Source organism: Equus caballus, chromosome 8 (genome assembly GCF_041296265.1).
Source record: "Equus caballus isolate H_3958 breed thoroughbred chromosome 8, TB-T2T, whole genome shotgun sequence".
Lineage (NCBI taxonomy): Eukaryota > Metazoa > Chordata > Mammalia > Perissodactyla > Equidae > Equus > Equus caballus.
The window spans coordinates 48,472,149-48,488,962 of record NC_091691.1 but is presented as its reverse complement, the minus strand read 5'-3'; the positions used below and the strand labels follow the sequence as shown (position 1 = coordinate 48,488,962).

The 16,814-nt window shown below is 42.9% G+C and overlaps 2 protein-coding genes across 20 annotated transcripts in view; one reads left to right on the top strand and one right to left on the bottom strand.

Moving 5' to 3' along the window:
* ESCO1 (establishment of sister chromatid cohesion N-acetyltransferase 1) overlaps positions 1 to 1,086 on the bottom strand; it is an 81,683-nt gene extending 80,597 nt beyond the window's left edge. For 2 of the 18 annotated variants that reach the window (XR_011420957.1, XM_070220764.1), the window contains exon 1: positions 697 to 827. The gene's annotated coding sequence lies outside the window, so the exon portion shown is untranslated. Of the gene's footprint in view, positions 1 to 439 lie in introns of all 18 variants that reach the window. The other 16 variants (XR_011420955.1, XM_070220761.1, XR_011420954.1 and 13 more) reach the window with 15 other exon arrangements.
* On the top strand, positions 824 to 14,068 carry SNRPD1 (small nuclear ribonucleoprotein D1 polypeptide). Of its 2 annotated transcripts, none has more exons than XM_070220767.1 (4): positions 824 to 1,630; positions 8,716 to 8,792; positions 12,206 to 12,397; positions 13,885 to 14,068. In XM_070220767.1, exons 2-4 carry the CDS (start codon positions 8,723 to 8,725, stop codon positions 13,959 to 13,961), a joined length of 339 nt encoding a protein of 112 aa, XP_070076868.1. In that variant the 5' UTR covers positions 824 to 1,630; positions 8,716 to 8,722; the 3' UTR covers positions 13,962 to 14,068. The 2 variants fall into 2 exon arrangements, with proteins under 2 accessions (XP_070076868.1, XP_023503297.1); XM_023647529.2 differs by lacking the exon at positions 824 to 1,630 and adding an exon at positions 3,946 to 4,142.
* The last annotated feature ends 2,746 nt before the right edge of the window (positions 14,069 to 16,814 follow it).

Genomic DNA, 16,814 nt, shown 5'->3' with positions numbered 1-16,814 from the left:
TGGCCCTCCATGCACCCACTTCTACTCCAGAGCAGCCCTACCCGTGCCCAGACACCCCTGTCCAACCCGAATTGCTCTACGAACTTGCACCTGGGCCACTGCTGCCCTCCCAGTCTAAAGACCGTGAAACCAGGATGCCCATCTCCGGCCTGCAGACCGCAGAGGCCTCAGGGTTCGGGCCGGGTCAGCGAGCGGCGGCGGGGACAGGGCAGCCAGCCGCAGGCCCGCAGCTCCGCGCCGGCTGCTGGGGCTGCTCCGGAGAAACGCTGGCGCGGAGAGACGCCGGGGGCGGGGACAGGGTCGGGGCGACCTGCCGGCCGGCGCCGACAGAGCTCCAGGAGCCGCAATGGCTGCAAGCTCCCTCCGGGCTCTGCAAGCCCTCGCGGCCGCCCCGGGAGCCCCGGCCTGACCCGGTCCCGGATCGTGGCCCCGGCATTACCTCTGACCGCCTGGCAAGCAGCGGCAGGTGATGCGGCGACTGGGCAGCTGAGACGCGCAGGCTGGCTACCTCCCACTCCTCCCAGGGGCGCCAGGAACCCGGGCCACAGAAGGAGGAAGAGGCGCGCGAGGCAACGACACTGAGGGTGGGACAGGAAGGGGGAGAGGCGTCCTGCTCACCGGAGAGGCTGCCAAAGGGAGGCGAGGACGCAGGCGGCGCGACGGCAGGCGGCGGGGGCGCTCGGGACTCTCGCGTACCTTCCTCACTCCTGGCGGAGGATCCAACGCGGGCCAGCAGAACGCCTCACATCCGGGTATCAGGAGACACTCAGCTGCTTCTGCCGCGACCGCCCCCTCTCCCGCGGCGCAGAAACGCCAAACTTCCGGCGACGACGGCGACGCCTCGCCCGTCAGATGGGAGTTACCTGTGGCCGTCTTGGGCGCGCTTGCGCAACGCTCCTCTTCGGCCCTAACCGGCTCAGCTGACGTGCCCAGAAGACGAAGATGGCCGCCACGCTCGCTGCCTGTCACGCAGTGTTTCATCCGGGTCGGGACGGCTGGCGTCGGGGAAAAGAGAGCCTGCGTCCATCCTCGGCGCAGGCGCGGTGGAAAGCCTCGCGTGCGCGCCCCGCGGGTGGGCGCCTAGCGGGGAAGCAGCGGCGCCCCCTAGCGGCGGCCTCTTGCTCTTCCAGGGGTCGTCTCTTGGAGTAACGCCACCCACGGCCCCAGCGGTGGTGGTTTGTCGTGGCAACTGGTCGCCCCGGCTTCCTCGGTTGGTTGCGGGTACCGCTCTCTGCGACCTCTAGTTCAAATCCCTTTAGTCTTTGACATGGGCCAATGTAAAGAAAAATGGAGGCAATTGGCCCTTCTCTCTCCTTCCCCTGCACTGCACTCCAGCGCCTCCAAAAAATGCAGGACTTCACCTTCTCCATGCGTGCTTTCCTTCTTGTGCACCAGACTACAAGAGTCGGCAAGAAATCATAGATTGTTCCACTAGATTTTGTCATGGCGGTATTCAGACGAAGCTTTGGCTCTTCGAAGCCTCTAAAGATGGAATCCAGTGTTATATCACCAGGATTCGTGGCCCCCACACTGCTTTTGAAAGCTTTCTATGCTACTCTTAGTTGTGCAACTGTGAGGATGGATAAATCGCTGCTCCTACTTTTGAGAATCTGAAGAGAGGTGATCATAGGTAGGTTCTCCCCTTCCTAACCTCGTTTTTTGAAGTCAAGCACAACCAAAATATACAGTTTGTTAAGCCTGATATTTTTCTGCCTTCCACAAAACTTTATTGAGCTGCTTTGTCACTTTAGTCTGGAGAGATTCTATGGTTCAAAAAACAAAATGGGTGAGGCCGTTGCCCACGTCACCATACATTATGTTACTTAGCAAAAGCCTGTCTACCGCCCCCACCCCGACCCCCAGTCCCTGATTTAGGTATATATTTTAATGACATAATGCCAAATGGCTTAGTTCGGAAAAAAGTCAGGAGTACACTGCTGACCTGGTTAAAGCTGGTTATCTACAAGAGTATTTGACCTATATTTTCCTTCACCTTTAGATTGTCAGACAACTGATGGGATTTCTTTTGGTGTGTAAACCACTTTATCTTTAGTTACTTAAATTCTGGTATACACGCACACAAACCATATTTACAAGTTTCCATTCCCACAAAATAGGCCTCTGCTTCTGAGTGATGTATTCCATTATAGTTGTATTGGCCACAATCAGGAGCATAGTAATCCTTACAAATGTCGCACCATATTAAATATATTAAATATGTATAATAAATATAGATATAAAATATAAATATAATTAATTTTAATAGCCACATTTAGACATTGTTTTTAATCCAGGGGCTCATTAATATCATCGTGGATTTTGTTTTTTTTTAAATTCTCTCCTAAGACTGGTTCTTGATTCTAAGGGAGTTCCCAATAACTCCAGAGGCTACCACCCTCCCTTCACATCCAAAGGGGAAGAGTATTCCCTGCAAAGGAATGATCGAATCAGTTTACATCCCAGGCCCACTGTGGATGAGTAATGGAATGTGATGATTGACAGTTAAGAGTAGAGTTAGCTTCCTTAGGGCCACAGGGATCACCAGAAGACTGTTAGGAACTGTTGGGAAGAGAGGGGGATAGATATGAGAAGACAACACACAAATGTCCATTACAGTCTCTCTACTCAAATTGTGGTCCATGGACTAGGGGCATCTTTATCAACTAAAGCCTTATTAGAAATGCAGAATTTCAGACCCCACACCAACTGAATAAGAATTTTCATTCTAAAGTTTCCTCCAGGTGAGTCCTATGCATATTAAAGTTTGATGAGCATTGCCTTACAACACTCAAGAGTTATTTTGATCAGAGGTGAAGTCTTGGCTGGAGATAAAAATTAAAGCCATGGTTTTGGATATCACCTAGGCTACAGGCAAAAGTATCTATAAGGAGACTATACCCGGGAAAGTCCCAGAGCACTCCAACATGTAATGGCTCAGTGGAGGATGAGGCAGCCAAGGAGACTTAGAAAAAGTAACTAGTGGGATAGGAATAAAACCAGGTGTGCTTGGCAACCTGGAAGCCAAGAGAGGAGGGTGTTTCAAAAGGGGAGTGTTTCTGTTGAATGTTTCTGAGATGCAGAGTAAGATGAGGACAGAAGTTTGCCTTGGAGGTTTTGATGACCTTTAGAAAAGCAATTGCAGTGTAGTTTGAAGAGTGAATTGGAGGTGATAAAACAATTATAGACAGCTCATTCATGAAGTTTCTCTGTGCTAGAAATCTGGCGGTAGCTGGAGCTGCAGCAGAGAACTTTGTTTTGTTTCTAGGATAAATCTGTTTGCTGATGGAAAAAATCCAACAGAGAAGGAGAAATTGATGATTCAAGTTAGAAGGGGGTAACTGAAGGAGTGAAATTCTTGAGAAAATGAGAGATGGGATCCAGACTACAAGGAAAAGGAATTTACCCTTGAAAGAAGCAACAATACTTCCACCCTTGTAGTAGGAAAGAAAGCAGAAGGATGGCTTCTGTTTTCTGAAAGAAGTAGAAAACATTAGCAGAGAGTGATTTGGGAGAGGGCCTGTAAAAGGTTTCAGAAGGAGGAAAGAAGTAAGATGTGAAAAAGTCTGTGAGCTTATTACAGAAGCATAGCAGTCTGGAGGCAGTAGCTATTTGAGGTTTGTGGTTGGGATTTAAAGTAAAAATAATCAGCTTAATCGTGTGATTTTCTTCAGGTACATTGAGCAATGCTAAAGTTCCTGGTGTTGGAGCAGAATTAGCATAATCCTTGGGGCTTCTCTCAGAACTTCCCTTCGTTCAGTGATATATTTAGTGCTACATAACACATGACGCCCTGTCGTGCCGAAGGGCGACGGCGACAGGCCTGCTAGTTGGATTTAATCTCCTCAAAGCTCCCTCTTGCATGACATTTCCTCCGAGACTAGCTCTAAGGCCCTCAGCCGTCGCAGGGCACACCTCCGGGCGCCAGGGTGCGCTGCGGCGCTCCTCGCGCCGGAAGGGAGTGCGGCCCGGCCCGCCTCGGCGTTTCCGCCGTCGCCGCAGCGCGCCGCGCGCCCTTTGCGTCGGAGCCCCGGCAGGAGGCGCTTCCGGCCATTCATACTTCCCGGCCTTCGGCGCTCCCTTGTCGGGTTCTCTGCACTCTAGGACCGAAAGGGCGACTGCACCGGTAGGATGAAGCTCGTGAGGTGAGGAGGTGACCAAGTGGGGTGGGGGCCCTGAAGGGCCGGTTTGGACCGGGAGCCGGAGCTGGGCTGCGCTAGTTGCAGGAGGCGCGAAAGCCGCGTGCGCGCGCGGCCTGCTAACGTTAGGCCTCCGGCGCCCGCCGCTCCCGCCCCATCTTGGCCGCGGGCGCTCGGGCGTGGGCTTCGGACTGGATCGCGCGGGGATACCGCGTGTCTTCCAACAGGGGACGTGAGGCCGAGCCGTTTCTCCCCTCCTCGTAGCTTAGAGGCCTTAAAGGTGCAGCGCCAGGCTTACAGACTCGGTTAGCTACCGATTTTCCTGTCGAGTAGAACTCGTGCTCTGGTTAGGTTGCTTTTCTGGCTCATTTCGGCTCGCGGAACCGGCAAATGTAACTAGGTCCACGCTCCTTGGGAACGTGGGAGACGAAAAAAAGAAAAATTGAATGCCCCTGCCAAAGTAGTTTAAGTTGATCCGCTTTGGGTGATGAAACTAACCTCCCACGTAAAAAGAGTACTTAGAAGATGCAGAGGTTGATCTGGAAATACCAAAAGCCGTTTCCGAAATGTGTCAAATCGGAGATGGACTTCTGACTTAATAAGTTGATTTTTTTCCCAGCTTTATTGAGATTTAGTGGAATTTTTTAGAAAGCAGAGTCCCTGCCTTATTGGAACTTTATGTTTTGTGAAGACAATTAGTTTGCAGTATGTTTGAAATAACATATAAAACCCTGAATATTGTATTCAGGGTGTACTTTGTGGAGAAAGCATTTAAGGTTAATTTTTAGTCCGTTTTTATTTGAGCTAAAACTTTTGGAGAAAAAGTGTAAAGTACATTTTCCCAATACCTGCCAGTCTGAATTTATTTATAGTTTCATATATTTATAATTTTTTCCATTTGGAATCATGCAGTATGCATTCTTGTGTGAAGTTTCTTGTACTCGGCATATTTTTGAGATTCATCCACATTGTGGCGTGTATCAGTAATTTGTTCCTTTTTATTAGTGAAAAGTAATCCATTGTATGTTTAAAAGTTATGTGTTTTGTTTAAAACTGTTTTGAACATTCTTGTGCAAGTCTTTTTTTTTCTTTTTCATTTGTCTTGGGTAAATATTTAGGAGTGGAGTTGCTGGATTGTAGCATAGGTGTACGTTTAGTTTGATAAGAAACTACCAGACCGTTTTCCAAAGTGGTACCATTTTATACTTCCACCAACAGTATACTAGAATTCAACTTGGTCTGCACCATTACGAGCATTTGTTGTCGGTCTGTTTCATTTAGCGCTTGTGTAGTGGTGTCCCATGGTTTTAATTTACGTTTTTCTAATAACAAATGGCACTGAGCACTTTTTCACCTGCTTGTTGGCCATTCATATATCTTTGTGAAGTGTCCTATTTTCATAGTGTTTTTATTAGTGAGTTGTAGGAATTCTTTATATATCCTGGATACTAGTCCTTTGTCAGATATAGTTTCTCCCGGCTTGTGGTTTGCTTGTTCGTTTCCTTAATGGGTAATGTCTTTTGGTAAGTAAAAGTTTATTTTGAGGAAGTCTTGATTTGCCAGCTTTTTCTTTTATGGTTATTGCTTTCTACATACTGTCAAAGAAACCTTTGCCTACTCTCAAACTATGAAGATAATTCTCTGTTTTCTTCTAAAAGCTTTATAATTTGAGCTTTTAAGTTTAGGTGTGATCTGTCTTGAATTAATTTTGGTAAGTGGTGTGAGTTAGAGGTCCAGGTTCATTTTTTCTATGTGAATTTTTAATTATTCCATGTTGTTATGAATTGCATCACTTTTTGAAAAGGCTTTCCTTTGCCTGTTGGACTACTTTGGCACCTTTGTAGAAAATCAACTATATAGCTGTAGGTCTGTTTCTGGACTCTGTTCTGTTTCATTGCTCTGTTGTTCCTGGGTCTTGGTTACTGTAACTTTAACCTATGTACTATTCTAGCCACCTAATTTGTCTCCCCAGAGATTGTCTTTTGTCCATCAAAAATATGTCTTTCTGAACATCTGCCTCAGGTTCTCTTTAACATGTGAATATGATGTGACCCTGGCACTCCACTTCATTGATGAAAACCCTTCAGTAGCTCTCCTAGAATTCTTTAACAGAGAATTCTCCTTGGGGCTCTCCTTGAAAGGAAGCTGCCTAACTCTTCCCTACTTGTTTTCTTGACTTAATAATCGGTAGTATCTATAGTTTCTCCGTATGATAAGGTATACGAAGTACGTGTTATAGACTAGAAATTTGGGGTATGAACTGCATATCAGATCATATGAGGGGGTGATTGTTCCTTTTCGTAGTTGTGATTGTGGTGTCATGGTTGTGTGGGAGAATGTCCTCATTAGAAAATGCGTGCTAAAGTGCCTGCCACTTATTTTCACATGATATGGTGAGAGTGTACTACGTTATGTGGTTGTGTGTGTGTGTGTGTGTGGAAGAGGGGAGGCATATAAATGGCAACATTTTAATAATTTGTGAATTATTAAACCCTTCAGCATTTCTTCCTCTGCAATATTTCATAATAAAAAGTTAGGAGAGAACAAATGACTAGATGGAGTGGGGAATGGATGGATTATTCAGTAAACGTTATTGAGGCACCTGCTTATCCAATTGGGGAAAATAATAAAGGCAGTTTCCTATCTCACTCTGCACAGAAAAGAGATGAGGTCCAGGTGGATTAAAACTTTAAATATAAAACTAGAAGAAAATAAGACGTTTAGCAATCTTGGGATGGTAAACATCTTTCTAAACAAATTACATACCCAAGAAGGATCGACAAATTTAACCACATAAAAATTTAAAAAAAGTCTTGTATGACTAAAGAAGACCACTAACAAACTTGAATGGCTCTGGCAAGCTAGTAGAAAATAAAAGAAAAACCCGACCTAATTGAAAATATGTGAATGATGTGAATAGGTAATCACAGAAAAAATACAAATTTCCCATATACATGAAAAGATATTCAGCTTCACAATTAATAGGGAAAAGCAAATTGCCCTTTTTTCCCCCCCATCAAATTGGTAAAAATTTAGGAGATTGGTCATGTTAGTATTGACAAGGATTTGCATAATGTATTTCTAATAGCAAAATATATGTATATGGACATGGAAATGTCTTCAATATAAACTGCCAAATGAGAAATACAGGTTATAGAAGTCATTAAAGTGTGACCCAATTTATGTAAAAACAAATTTTATGTGTATGCTTATGAATGCATATAAAAATATAGTAGAGGGGCCGGCCTGGTGGTGCAGCGGTTCAGTGCATACATTCTGCTTCCACAGCCGGGGGTTCGCCGGTTCAGATCCCAGGTCTGGACATGGCACTGCTTGGCATGCCATGCTGTGGTAGGCATCCCACATATAAAATAGAGGGAGATGGGCACGGATGTGAGCTCAGGGCCAGTCTTCCTCAGCAAAAAGAGGAGGATTGACAGCAGATGTTAGTTTAGGGCTAATCTTCCTCAAAAAAAAAAATGTAGAACAGTATCCTCTCATACGTGGAGGGATTTAGAACGGGAGACTACTGTACTCTATTTATATATATATATACACAATAAGTTGTGTAATCTTTTACTACCAATTTTAATTTCCTGATTTCAGTTTTGTGGCTTATCATGACTTTAGAATCTGTATGTCTGGATTGAAGATTAAGATATATAATATGTGGGGGGTTTTTTAATTAATTAATTTTTTTGAGGAAGATTAGCTTTGAGCTAACATCCACCGCCAATCCTCCTCTTTTTGGTGAGGAAGACTGGCCCCAAGCTAATGTCTGTGCCCATCTTCCTCTATTTTGTATGTGGGACGCCTGCCACAGCATGGCTTGGTAAGCAATATGTAAGTCCGCGCAAGAGATCCAAACCACTGAAACCCTGGGCCACTGAAACTGAGCATGGAAACTTATTAACCACTATGCCACCAGGCCAGCCCCTATATAATGGTTTATTGTTAGTGCTGTCAAGTAGATTCTGACTCCTAGCGATCCTGTGTCTAGCAGAGGGGAACCTTGGTCAGTCTTCTTGTGCCTTCCTCTCCCCTTCTGGTGCTATATCAGATGATGCTCCGCTGCTATTCATAGGGTTTTCATGGCCAATTTTTTCAGGAGTGAGTGGCCAGGTCCTTCTCCCTATTCTGTCTTAGTCTGAAAACACCAGTGAAACCTGTCCACCATGGGTGACCCTGCTGGTATTTGAAATACCAGTGCATAGCTTTCAGCCACACAGCTGCCACAGTGTGACAACTGACAGATAGGTGGTGTGGTTTCCTGACCAGGAATCTAACGCAGGCTACAGGGGTGAGGGCACTGAAACTTAACCACTAAACTACCAATGTAATGGTTTAGAGAATCAGAGGTATACAGATGACAGTTTCTGTCATCATTATGCTTCTTCATAGATAGTGAGGGTATAATTCAGGAAAAGCTGAAATTGTTTTGCAGATTGTTAATAAGAATTGTTGCAGATATCATCTCTAGCAGATTTTCAACATCTAGAATTTTCATCCTTTTGACTTAAACGTGATTTTAAAGTGTTAAAAGTGAAAATTTATCATTTTATTCCTACTGTCTTTATAGATTTTTGATGAAATTGAGTCACGAAACTGTAACCATTGAATTAAAGAATGGAACACAGGTCCATGGAACAATCACAGGTATGGAGGTTGGACTGCTTTATAACACTTTTTTTTTTTTTTCCTCTTCCCCCTGCAGGCCAGAGTTCTTTTTTGTTTGCTTATTAAACATACTGTGGTATAGATCTCATCCTTTTTGTCTGAATTATTTCATTGACCTTCTTACTTGAGCTTTACTTTAAGTACTTGTGTTACAACCAGACTATGTGTGGCCCCTGTTTTCCTGCTTTTGTTGCCTTTTTTGCCTTCACCTATGTGTGTGCCCTTCTGCCTGGAATGTTGCTTCGTTGAACATACATTTTACTGTTTAGAATTTTGTGTTCTCTGTTAGATTGTAATGTCCTTGAAGATTGAGGATGGGGTTTCTATGTCTGGTTATCTTGGGTAAAACATATGTAGGCAATGGGGAGGGAGTGGTGAGGAACCATGCTTTTACCTCACTGAGACAATCACTGTTAGCATAACATTGTGGACTATTTTATTTGTCGGTTTTCTTATGTGTCTAACTCTTTGCTGTAATGAGTATATTGGGGCTTTTTTTGTTTTTTTTTTAAAGATTGGCACCTGAGCTAACAACTGTTGCCAATCTTTTTTTTTCTCCTTTTTCTCCCCAAATCTCCCCAGTATGTAGTTTTATATTTTAATTGTAGGTCCTTCTAGTTGTGGTGTAATGAGTATATTGTATATTTAGTTTTATATTTAAGGCTATCCCAAAAAATTGCAAAATTTCAAAAGGATTGATGAGCTAAATGAAGGAAAATTCTGTCTAAGCGTATGGTCCCACTCTGAATAAACCAAGAGAAATATACAGTATTAAGTTGATATTATGTGTGAGTACCCTAGAATTTTGCGACACCGGTTACTGTGAAAGGAAGTCAGTATCAGTATAAGGTTTTGATACAGTCTGTGACCATAACTGAGAAAGTGTAATTGCTGTCCTGTTAACATAGTGTAAACAGTGGTTTAGTCTGCTCTCCCCTAAGCCATGTGTTAGATATTGTGGAGGAAGCAGAGTGTTCTTGCCTCCTAGGAGTTCAAAATGTAGTGATGGAAGACACACACACACACAAATAATGTAATTCACGGTTTGCCTAACATACAGTAGGCGCTTAATAAATGACACTCCAGGGGGAACATTTTAGTAAATTGGGGGAGCAAAATCCAGTAAAAATCCAATTCCCTCCCCAACTGTTACAAGTGTCTTGGGTACTATATGACTATTTTAGTCTTCGCAGTAGGGACATCATACTCTCTAACATAGGGATGTGGAGGATTAAATTAAAATGCCTTAGTGTCCAGTTCCTAGAACATAGAAAGAGCTCATAAATCATAGCTTTTTTCCCCTCCTGATGGATCAAGGTCCCCAAAGAGATGGAATGTATCGAAAACATTAATTTGGGGAAAGAAGAGGGCCTCTTCTTCCTCTGACTGGGAGGAAAGAGAAAAAAATTAATAATACTGAAAGTTTTGAGATGAATGTTGGTAAAGTTGAGAGAATTCACGTTTTCCAGCCTTAACTTTCTAAGGATAGAATTAACTAGATCTTTAGTTTCCCATTTGTTCTGATAGCTTGGTACAGGTTCCAGTAATCAGATGTTTCTACTATAATGCCATATTCTTCCTAGAAAACCTTTTATTTTGCAAAATCTCATACTAAAAATCGTGGCTTAGTGGGGAAAATAATTTGAAGCAGATCTCTCAAAACCTGTGCAACAGGGCCGGCCCTCTGGCTGAGTGGTTAAGTTCTCATGCTCCGCTGCAGCGGCCCAAGGTTTCACCGGTTCGGATCCTGAGCACGGACATGGCACCACTCATCAGGCCACGTTGAGGCGGCATCCCACGTACTACAACTAGAAGGACCCACAACTAAAATATGTACAACTATATACTGGGGGGATTTGGGGAGAAAAAGCAGAAAGAAAGAAAAGAAGAAACAATTGGCAACAGTTGTTAGCTCAGCTGCCAATCTTTAAAAAAAAAAAAAACCTGTGCAACTTGGTAACCAAAAGTATTAACAGGGGCCAGCCCGGTGGTGCAGCAGTTAAGTGCACATGTCCCGCTTTGGTGACCTAGGGTTCACCGGTTCGGATCCCAGGTGTGGACGTGGCACCGCTCATCAAGCCGTGCTGTGACAGGCATCCCACATATAAAGTAGAGGAAGGTGGACATGGATGTTAGCTCAGGGCCAGTCTTCCTCAGGAAAAAGAGGAGGAGGCTGCCCCGTGACCAAGTGGTTAAGTTTGCACGCTCTGCTTTGGCAGCCCAGTGTTTCACTGGTTTAAATACTGGGCGTGAACATGGCACCGCTTGTCAAGCCATGCTGAGGCGGCATCCCACATTCCACAACTGGAAGGATTGGTAGCAGTTAGCTCAGGACTAATCATCCTCCCCCAAAAAAAGACTTTAAACTTCTAGTAATAAGGAAAAATACTGCAGTATATACAGGACTTTATATGACGATAGCTTCGTGGAATGGGGTGTAAGAAAGTTACGGAGACAGTGGGGGAACCATGCGATAAGCATTGCCAACCCTGAGGTACAAGGAAGATATGTGGGGACAGTGGGAGTAAGACATGTACCAGTCGGGGTTCCTCCATGGCTTGCTGTATACTTCTGTAAGCATAGTTAATTGTGCGAAACATTAACGTGCTAGGGAAAATCTCTGTGAGGGAAAGATGTCTGATTTCTTTTTTAAGATTGGCCCTGAGCTAACATCTGTTGCCAATCTTTTTTCTTCCTCTTCTTCCTCTTCTTCCCCCTCTTCTTCCTCCTCTTCTTCCCCCCCTTCCCCCTCTCCCTCTCCTCCCACTCCTCCTTCCTCTTCCTCCTCCCCCTCCCCTGCCCCTCCCCCCAGTACATAGTTGTATGTTGTAGTTGTAGGTCCTTCTGACTCTGCTATGTAGGATGCCACTTCAGCATGGCCTGATAAACAGTACTGGGTCTGCACCCAAGATCCAAACCAGCGAAACCATGGGCTGCCGAAGCGGAGCGTGCAAACTTAACCACTCGCCACAGGCCAGCCCCAAAGATTTCTGATTTTTTTTTTTTTTAAGATTTTATTTTTCCTTTTTCTACCCAAAGCCCCCCCGGTACATAGTTGTATATTTTTAGTTGTGGGTGCTTCTAGTTGTGGCATGTGGGACGCTGCCTCAGCATGGCTTGATGAGTGGTGCCACGTCCGTGCCCAGCATCCGAACTGGCGAAACCCTGGGCTGCTGAAGCAGAGCATGCGAAGGCCCACGGGGCCAGCCCCAAGATTTCTGATTTTTAACTGACGTTATTCCCACATTTACCAGTTGCATGAAATTATATCATAGAAACTTGCAGCATAGCAGAACAGATAGTACTCTTGTAATATGGTATTTACTATATTTTGACAGATTAATTGGTTACCTTCCTTACATGCTAATAATTGCCCTATTTTTTCCCTTTAGGTGTAGATGTCAGCATGAATACACATCTTAAAGCTGTGAAAATGACCCTGAAGAACAGAGAACCTGTACAGCTGGAAACACTGAGTATTCGAGGAAATAACATTCGCTATTTTATTCTGCCAGACAGCTTACCTCTGGATACACTACTCGTGGATGTTGAACCAAAGGTGAAATCTAAGAAAAGAGAAGCTGGTGAGTTTGAAGGATTATAAACATTTTTATGAATGGTGTATTTATACCCTAATCCACTATTCAAAATATAAACCTTTGCAAACATCACGAGTTTTTTTCTTTTTAAAAATTTCCTATACTTGCCATAAGTGCATATAGTATTTATTACAGTTCCTGGTGTTGCTCTTAAAAAGACTGATGCTGTTCTTACTTCCTGTCCCTTTGTGCTTGGCCTGGTCCCTTACCCCCTACACACTTTGGAAGATGTGGCGATTGACTCTTTATTCTTGGTTTTCTGAAATCTCTGAATGTCTTGGCGTATGGACTTTGCTCGTCCTTCCTTCTTTTCCCTCCATTTTGTTGTTCTGGGTACTTGGTGGACCCTTTAGTATGGATATTGCCATTTATTGATTGACGGATGGATGGATGAAGATCAGCCCTGAGCTAACATCTGTTGCCAATCCTCCTCTTTTTGCTGAGGAAGACTGACCCTGAGCTAACATCCATGCCCATCTTCCTCCACTTTATATGTGGGACACCTACCACAGCATGGCATGCCAAGCGATGCCATTTCCACACCCAGGATCTGAACCGGTGAACTCCAGGCTGCCACAGCAGAATGTGTGCACTTAACTGCTACGCCACTGGGCTGGCCCCATGAATATTGCCTTTTAGGGCTAAGAAATTTACTTGTATATCTCTGATAAATTTCTTCTCTTTTGCTTGTTCTGTTGTTTCTTTCTGGAATTCGTAATAATTAGGTCTTCTGACCAATTCTCTAAGTCTTTATCTTTTCTCTCTTTTTTTCTTTGTCTTTTCGTTTTGTTTTCTGATAAATTTCCCTAACCGTATCTATTTATCTAGCATATACTTAATCTTCAGGCTTTCTTGTTCTCTGATAATTTTTCATAGAATCCTGTTCTTGTTTTATGGATGTAATTTTTATCTGAAAAATATTGTATAGGATATTAATTATAATTTACTAAAATATCTTGCACTTTGGCCATCTATTATTTAACAAGGGCCCTGAAAGAGAAGTCTGGGAAGGGATCAAATGATTTAAGGTTCTAAAGAGTCATGAGGTTGTTACTTGATGTAATATATTTTAAACTTTCTTGGCTCTGAGTTAACTTGGTTTGATTCTATTCAGTGACCAAAAAAATCTGGTACATGGCATTCATGTTCTATTCCATTTATGTGCTCTCTCTTCCACTTTGTGAGAGGTTCAAATCATTTGCTCTTCATTTTGTGGTGAATTTGAGACATGATACAAGGAAAAAATATTTTTAAACTTGATGAATTTCACAGTAAATAAATTAAAATGAAACAGTATCCTTGTAGGCCAACAGTTCTTGGTTCCGCATGATAATGTGTTGGGAGGGGTGACTCTGAGGTCACATTTAAGAGAAGCTGAGTTAAAGTTTTCTTGACTAGATGCTGTTTTGTGGTCACCAGGTAACATCAGTGCAGAAGAAAATTTACCTTTTTTTGTTTTCCTCTTCCGTCAGTTGCAGGAAGAGGCCGAGGCCGAGGCAGAGGAAGAGGACGCGGCCGAGGCAGAGGAAGAGGGGGTCCTCGGCGATAATGTCTCTCAAGATTACTGTTTCAAAGTGATGTGTGATTTGGGATCTTTTTTGTACAGGTTTTGTTCGTTTTATGTCAGTTTTTAATAAACATAAGTGTTTGACAGTTGTCTACTGACTGTATCAAATTAAGTTTTAATCATATATATTCATGATATTAGCACAGTAAGAGCTAATAAGCATTAGTACTAGGCAGTCCCGGAATGACTCCATTGTTAGATCAGACTGAGTTTTTTGAACTAAAATATGTCCTTTATGAATATATAGAAAATATACACCTTTTTACTTCACGTACACTAAGAATGCATTTTCCTTTCCTTTGACTCGACTCTGTGGAATCTACATACAAGTGAAATAAGTTCTTTTTGGTGCCTCAGAAACTAAAGTCCTATGGAATGGGCTGTAAAATTGATTCTCCTTTCCTGAGTTTTGCTCCATGGAGACTTAGGTACTTAGTAAAAGGTAATAGTCATCTTCTAATTCAGGAATCATTGATTTTGTTGTCATCGTTGATGTTTTTTTGATTTTGTTTAATTTTTTTAAGAGGCTCTCAATAGAATACAGTTTTACATTTTCCCAAGTTGAAACTGCAGATAATGTTCACTAGATTATCAGTTGTGAGCAGTGTTGAAACCTGTTAATGTGGAATATACCTCTCATTGTCTCCTTCATCAAATACTTTTATGAGTCCTTTAAGAACAAAAGGAAAAAGAAGTACTTTATTTGACAGCAAAACTGGATTCTTTGCGATCATTAATAAGGATTTTTAAAATGTCGTTTAAATTGATTAAGGTTAGAGAAAAATACTTCTCAGTGTTCAGTCCTTCTAAAGCCTACTACCATTTATTTATATGCTAACAAAAAAACTTAACTTTGAGCATGGGGAAGAACTAAATCTGTTTTTTCCTTTAATCATGCATGTGGAGTTTTGTTTTTTGAAGTGAAAAGGAAATTTTATGCAAAGATTGTTATCTGAAAAGAAGGTTTAGGCTCTTATAAGAAGGCTTATGTAAATTGAAAGAGCATTTGTGTGCGTCTGGGTGGGTGTATGTGTTGTGCATGTTTGTCTCATTCTTTTCTGTCCACTGATCTGTTGGTGCTCCTATTAATTGGAGCCAGGGAGCCAGCCGCATGATGCAGCAAGGTGGAGAGGAGATTTGAAGAGATTTGAAGGGGACAAACAGAAAAGACCTGGCACAAGGAGTGATACACCTTAGGTTAATTCCTGCCCTCATGGAGCTTAGAGGCTAAAAGGGAAGCAGAGTTAAATATTGACATATGATTGCAAATTAAATACTCTCGTTGTAAAGAGTACTTAGTATTTTGTTTGCTTTAAAAAGCACTGTGATTTTAAGCTCATTTTGATTTTAAGTCAAATGCCAGTGTAACATAAGAGATTTTAACTATTTTGTGAGTTTTAACGTCTAGATGTTTGCAGTATGGAAACAGTCTAGTAACACAGTTTGTTTATTTTTTTGTGGTTTTTTTTTTTTGGATTTTTTTTTTTTCGTTTTTCTCCCCAAAGCCCCCCGGTACATAGTTGTATATTCTTTGTCGTGGGTCCTTCTAGTTGTGGCATGTGGGACGCTGCCTTAGCGTGGTTTGATGAGCAGTGCCATGTCTGCGCCCAGGATTCGAACCAATGAAACACTGGGCCGCCTGCGGCGGAACACGCGAACTTAACCACTCGGCCACGGGGCCAGCCCCGGTAACACAGTTTAAATGTAAGACCAAACCTCAGTGGGTACTAGATTGAGTGTATTCCACTAGAGGTCATTATTTCATTTCTACATGAAAAGAAGTTGTAGGAAGAAAGAGCTCTTTGAGCTGGTTGCCATTACTAGCTATAAAGGAAGTACCACAGTATGAATAGAAAACAGACTAGACTATAATATGCTACTCTTGCCCCCTTTCCCCAAAAAAAGGTATATAGATTGGATCTTAGTGCTGCTGCATATCGCACACATCTGATATCTTTTAAAGCTGAAGATTTTATTTGTGGTTTTTTGGGGGGTTTTTTTGATGAGGAAGATTGGCCCTGAGCTAATATCTGTTGCCAGTCTTCCTCTTTTTGCTTGAGGAATATCGTCACTGAGCTAACATTTGTACCTGTCTTCCTCTGTTTTCTATGTGGGATACCACCACAGCATGGCTTGATGAGCAATGCATAGGTCTGTGCCCGGGATTCGAACCTGCAAAGCCCGGGCCGCCAAAGCACAGTGTGCAAACTTAAACACTGCGCTACCAGGCCAGCCCCTGATATTGTTTTTTATTGAGGTAATGTTGGTTTATTAAAAATTTCTAGTGTACATCATCATATTTCAACTTCTGTTTAAGACTACATTGTGTTCACCAAAAGTCTAGTTGCCATCCGTCACCATACAAATGTGCCCCTTTCCCCTCTGTCCCCAGTTTTTTTTTAAGAAATTTATTATGAGTTTAAGTAGAAAATAGTAAGAAAGATAATAGCAAATCAAATTTCACAGCATGTTTTAATCTATTATAATTCTGTTAGTTATGCAAGGATAGCTTAGAATTTTGAAATGTATTAGCAAACAACTGACATGATCCTCTATAATAGATGTCAGAATGACATTTAATAACATACAGCACTCTTTCCTGAAAACCTAAACTAGAAGATACTGCCTTGGGGCTGGCCCGGTGGCCAAGCGGTTAAGTTTACACGCTCTCCTTCGGTGGCCCAGGGTTTCACCTGTTCGGATCCTGGCCGTGGACATGGCACTGCTTGTCAGGCCATGCTGAGGCGGCATCCCACATGCCACATGCCACAACTAGAACGATCTGCGACTGAAAATATACAACTATGTCCCAGGGGCCTTTGGGGAGAAAAACGA

What these genes read in the sequence shown, in the direction of transcription:
- SNRPD1 (XM_023647529.2), top strand. An exon ending in GGTCCATGGAACAATCACAG is followed by an intron (nt 8,793 to 12,205) that starts GTATGGAGGTTG and finishes TTTTCCCTTTAG; the next exon opens with GTGTAGATGTCAGCATGAAT. An exon ending in ATCTAAGAAAAGAGAAGCTG is followed by an intron (nt 12,398 to 13,884) that starts GTGAGTTTGAAG and finishes CTCTTCCGTCAG; the next exon opens with TTGCAGGAAGAGGCCGAGGC.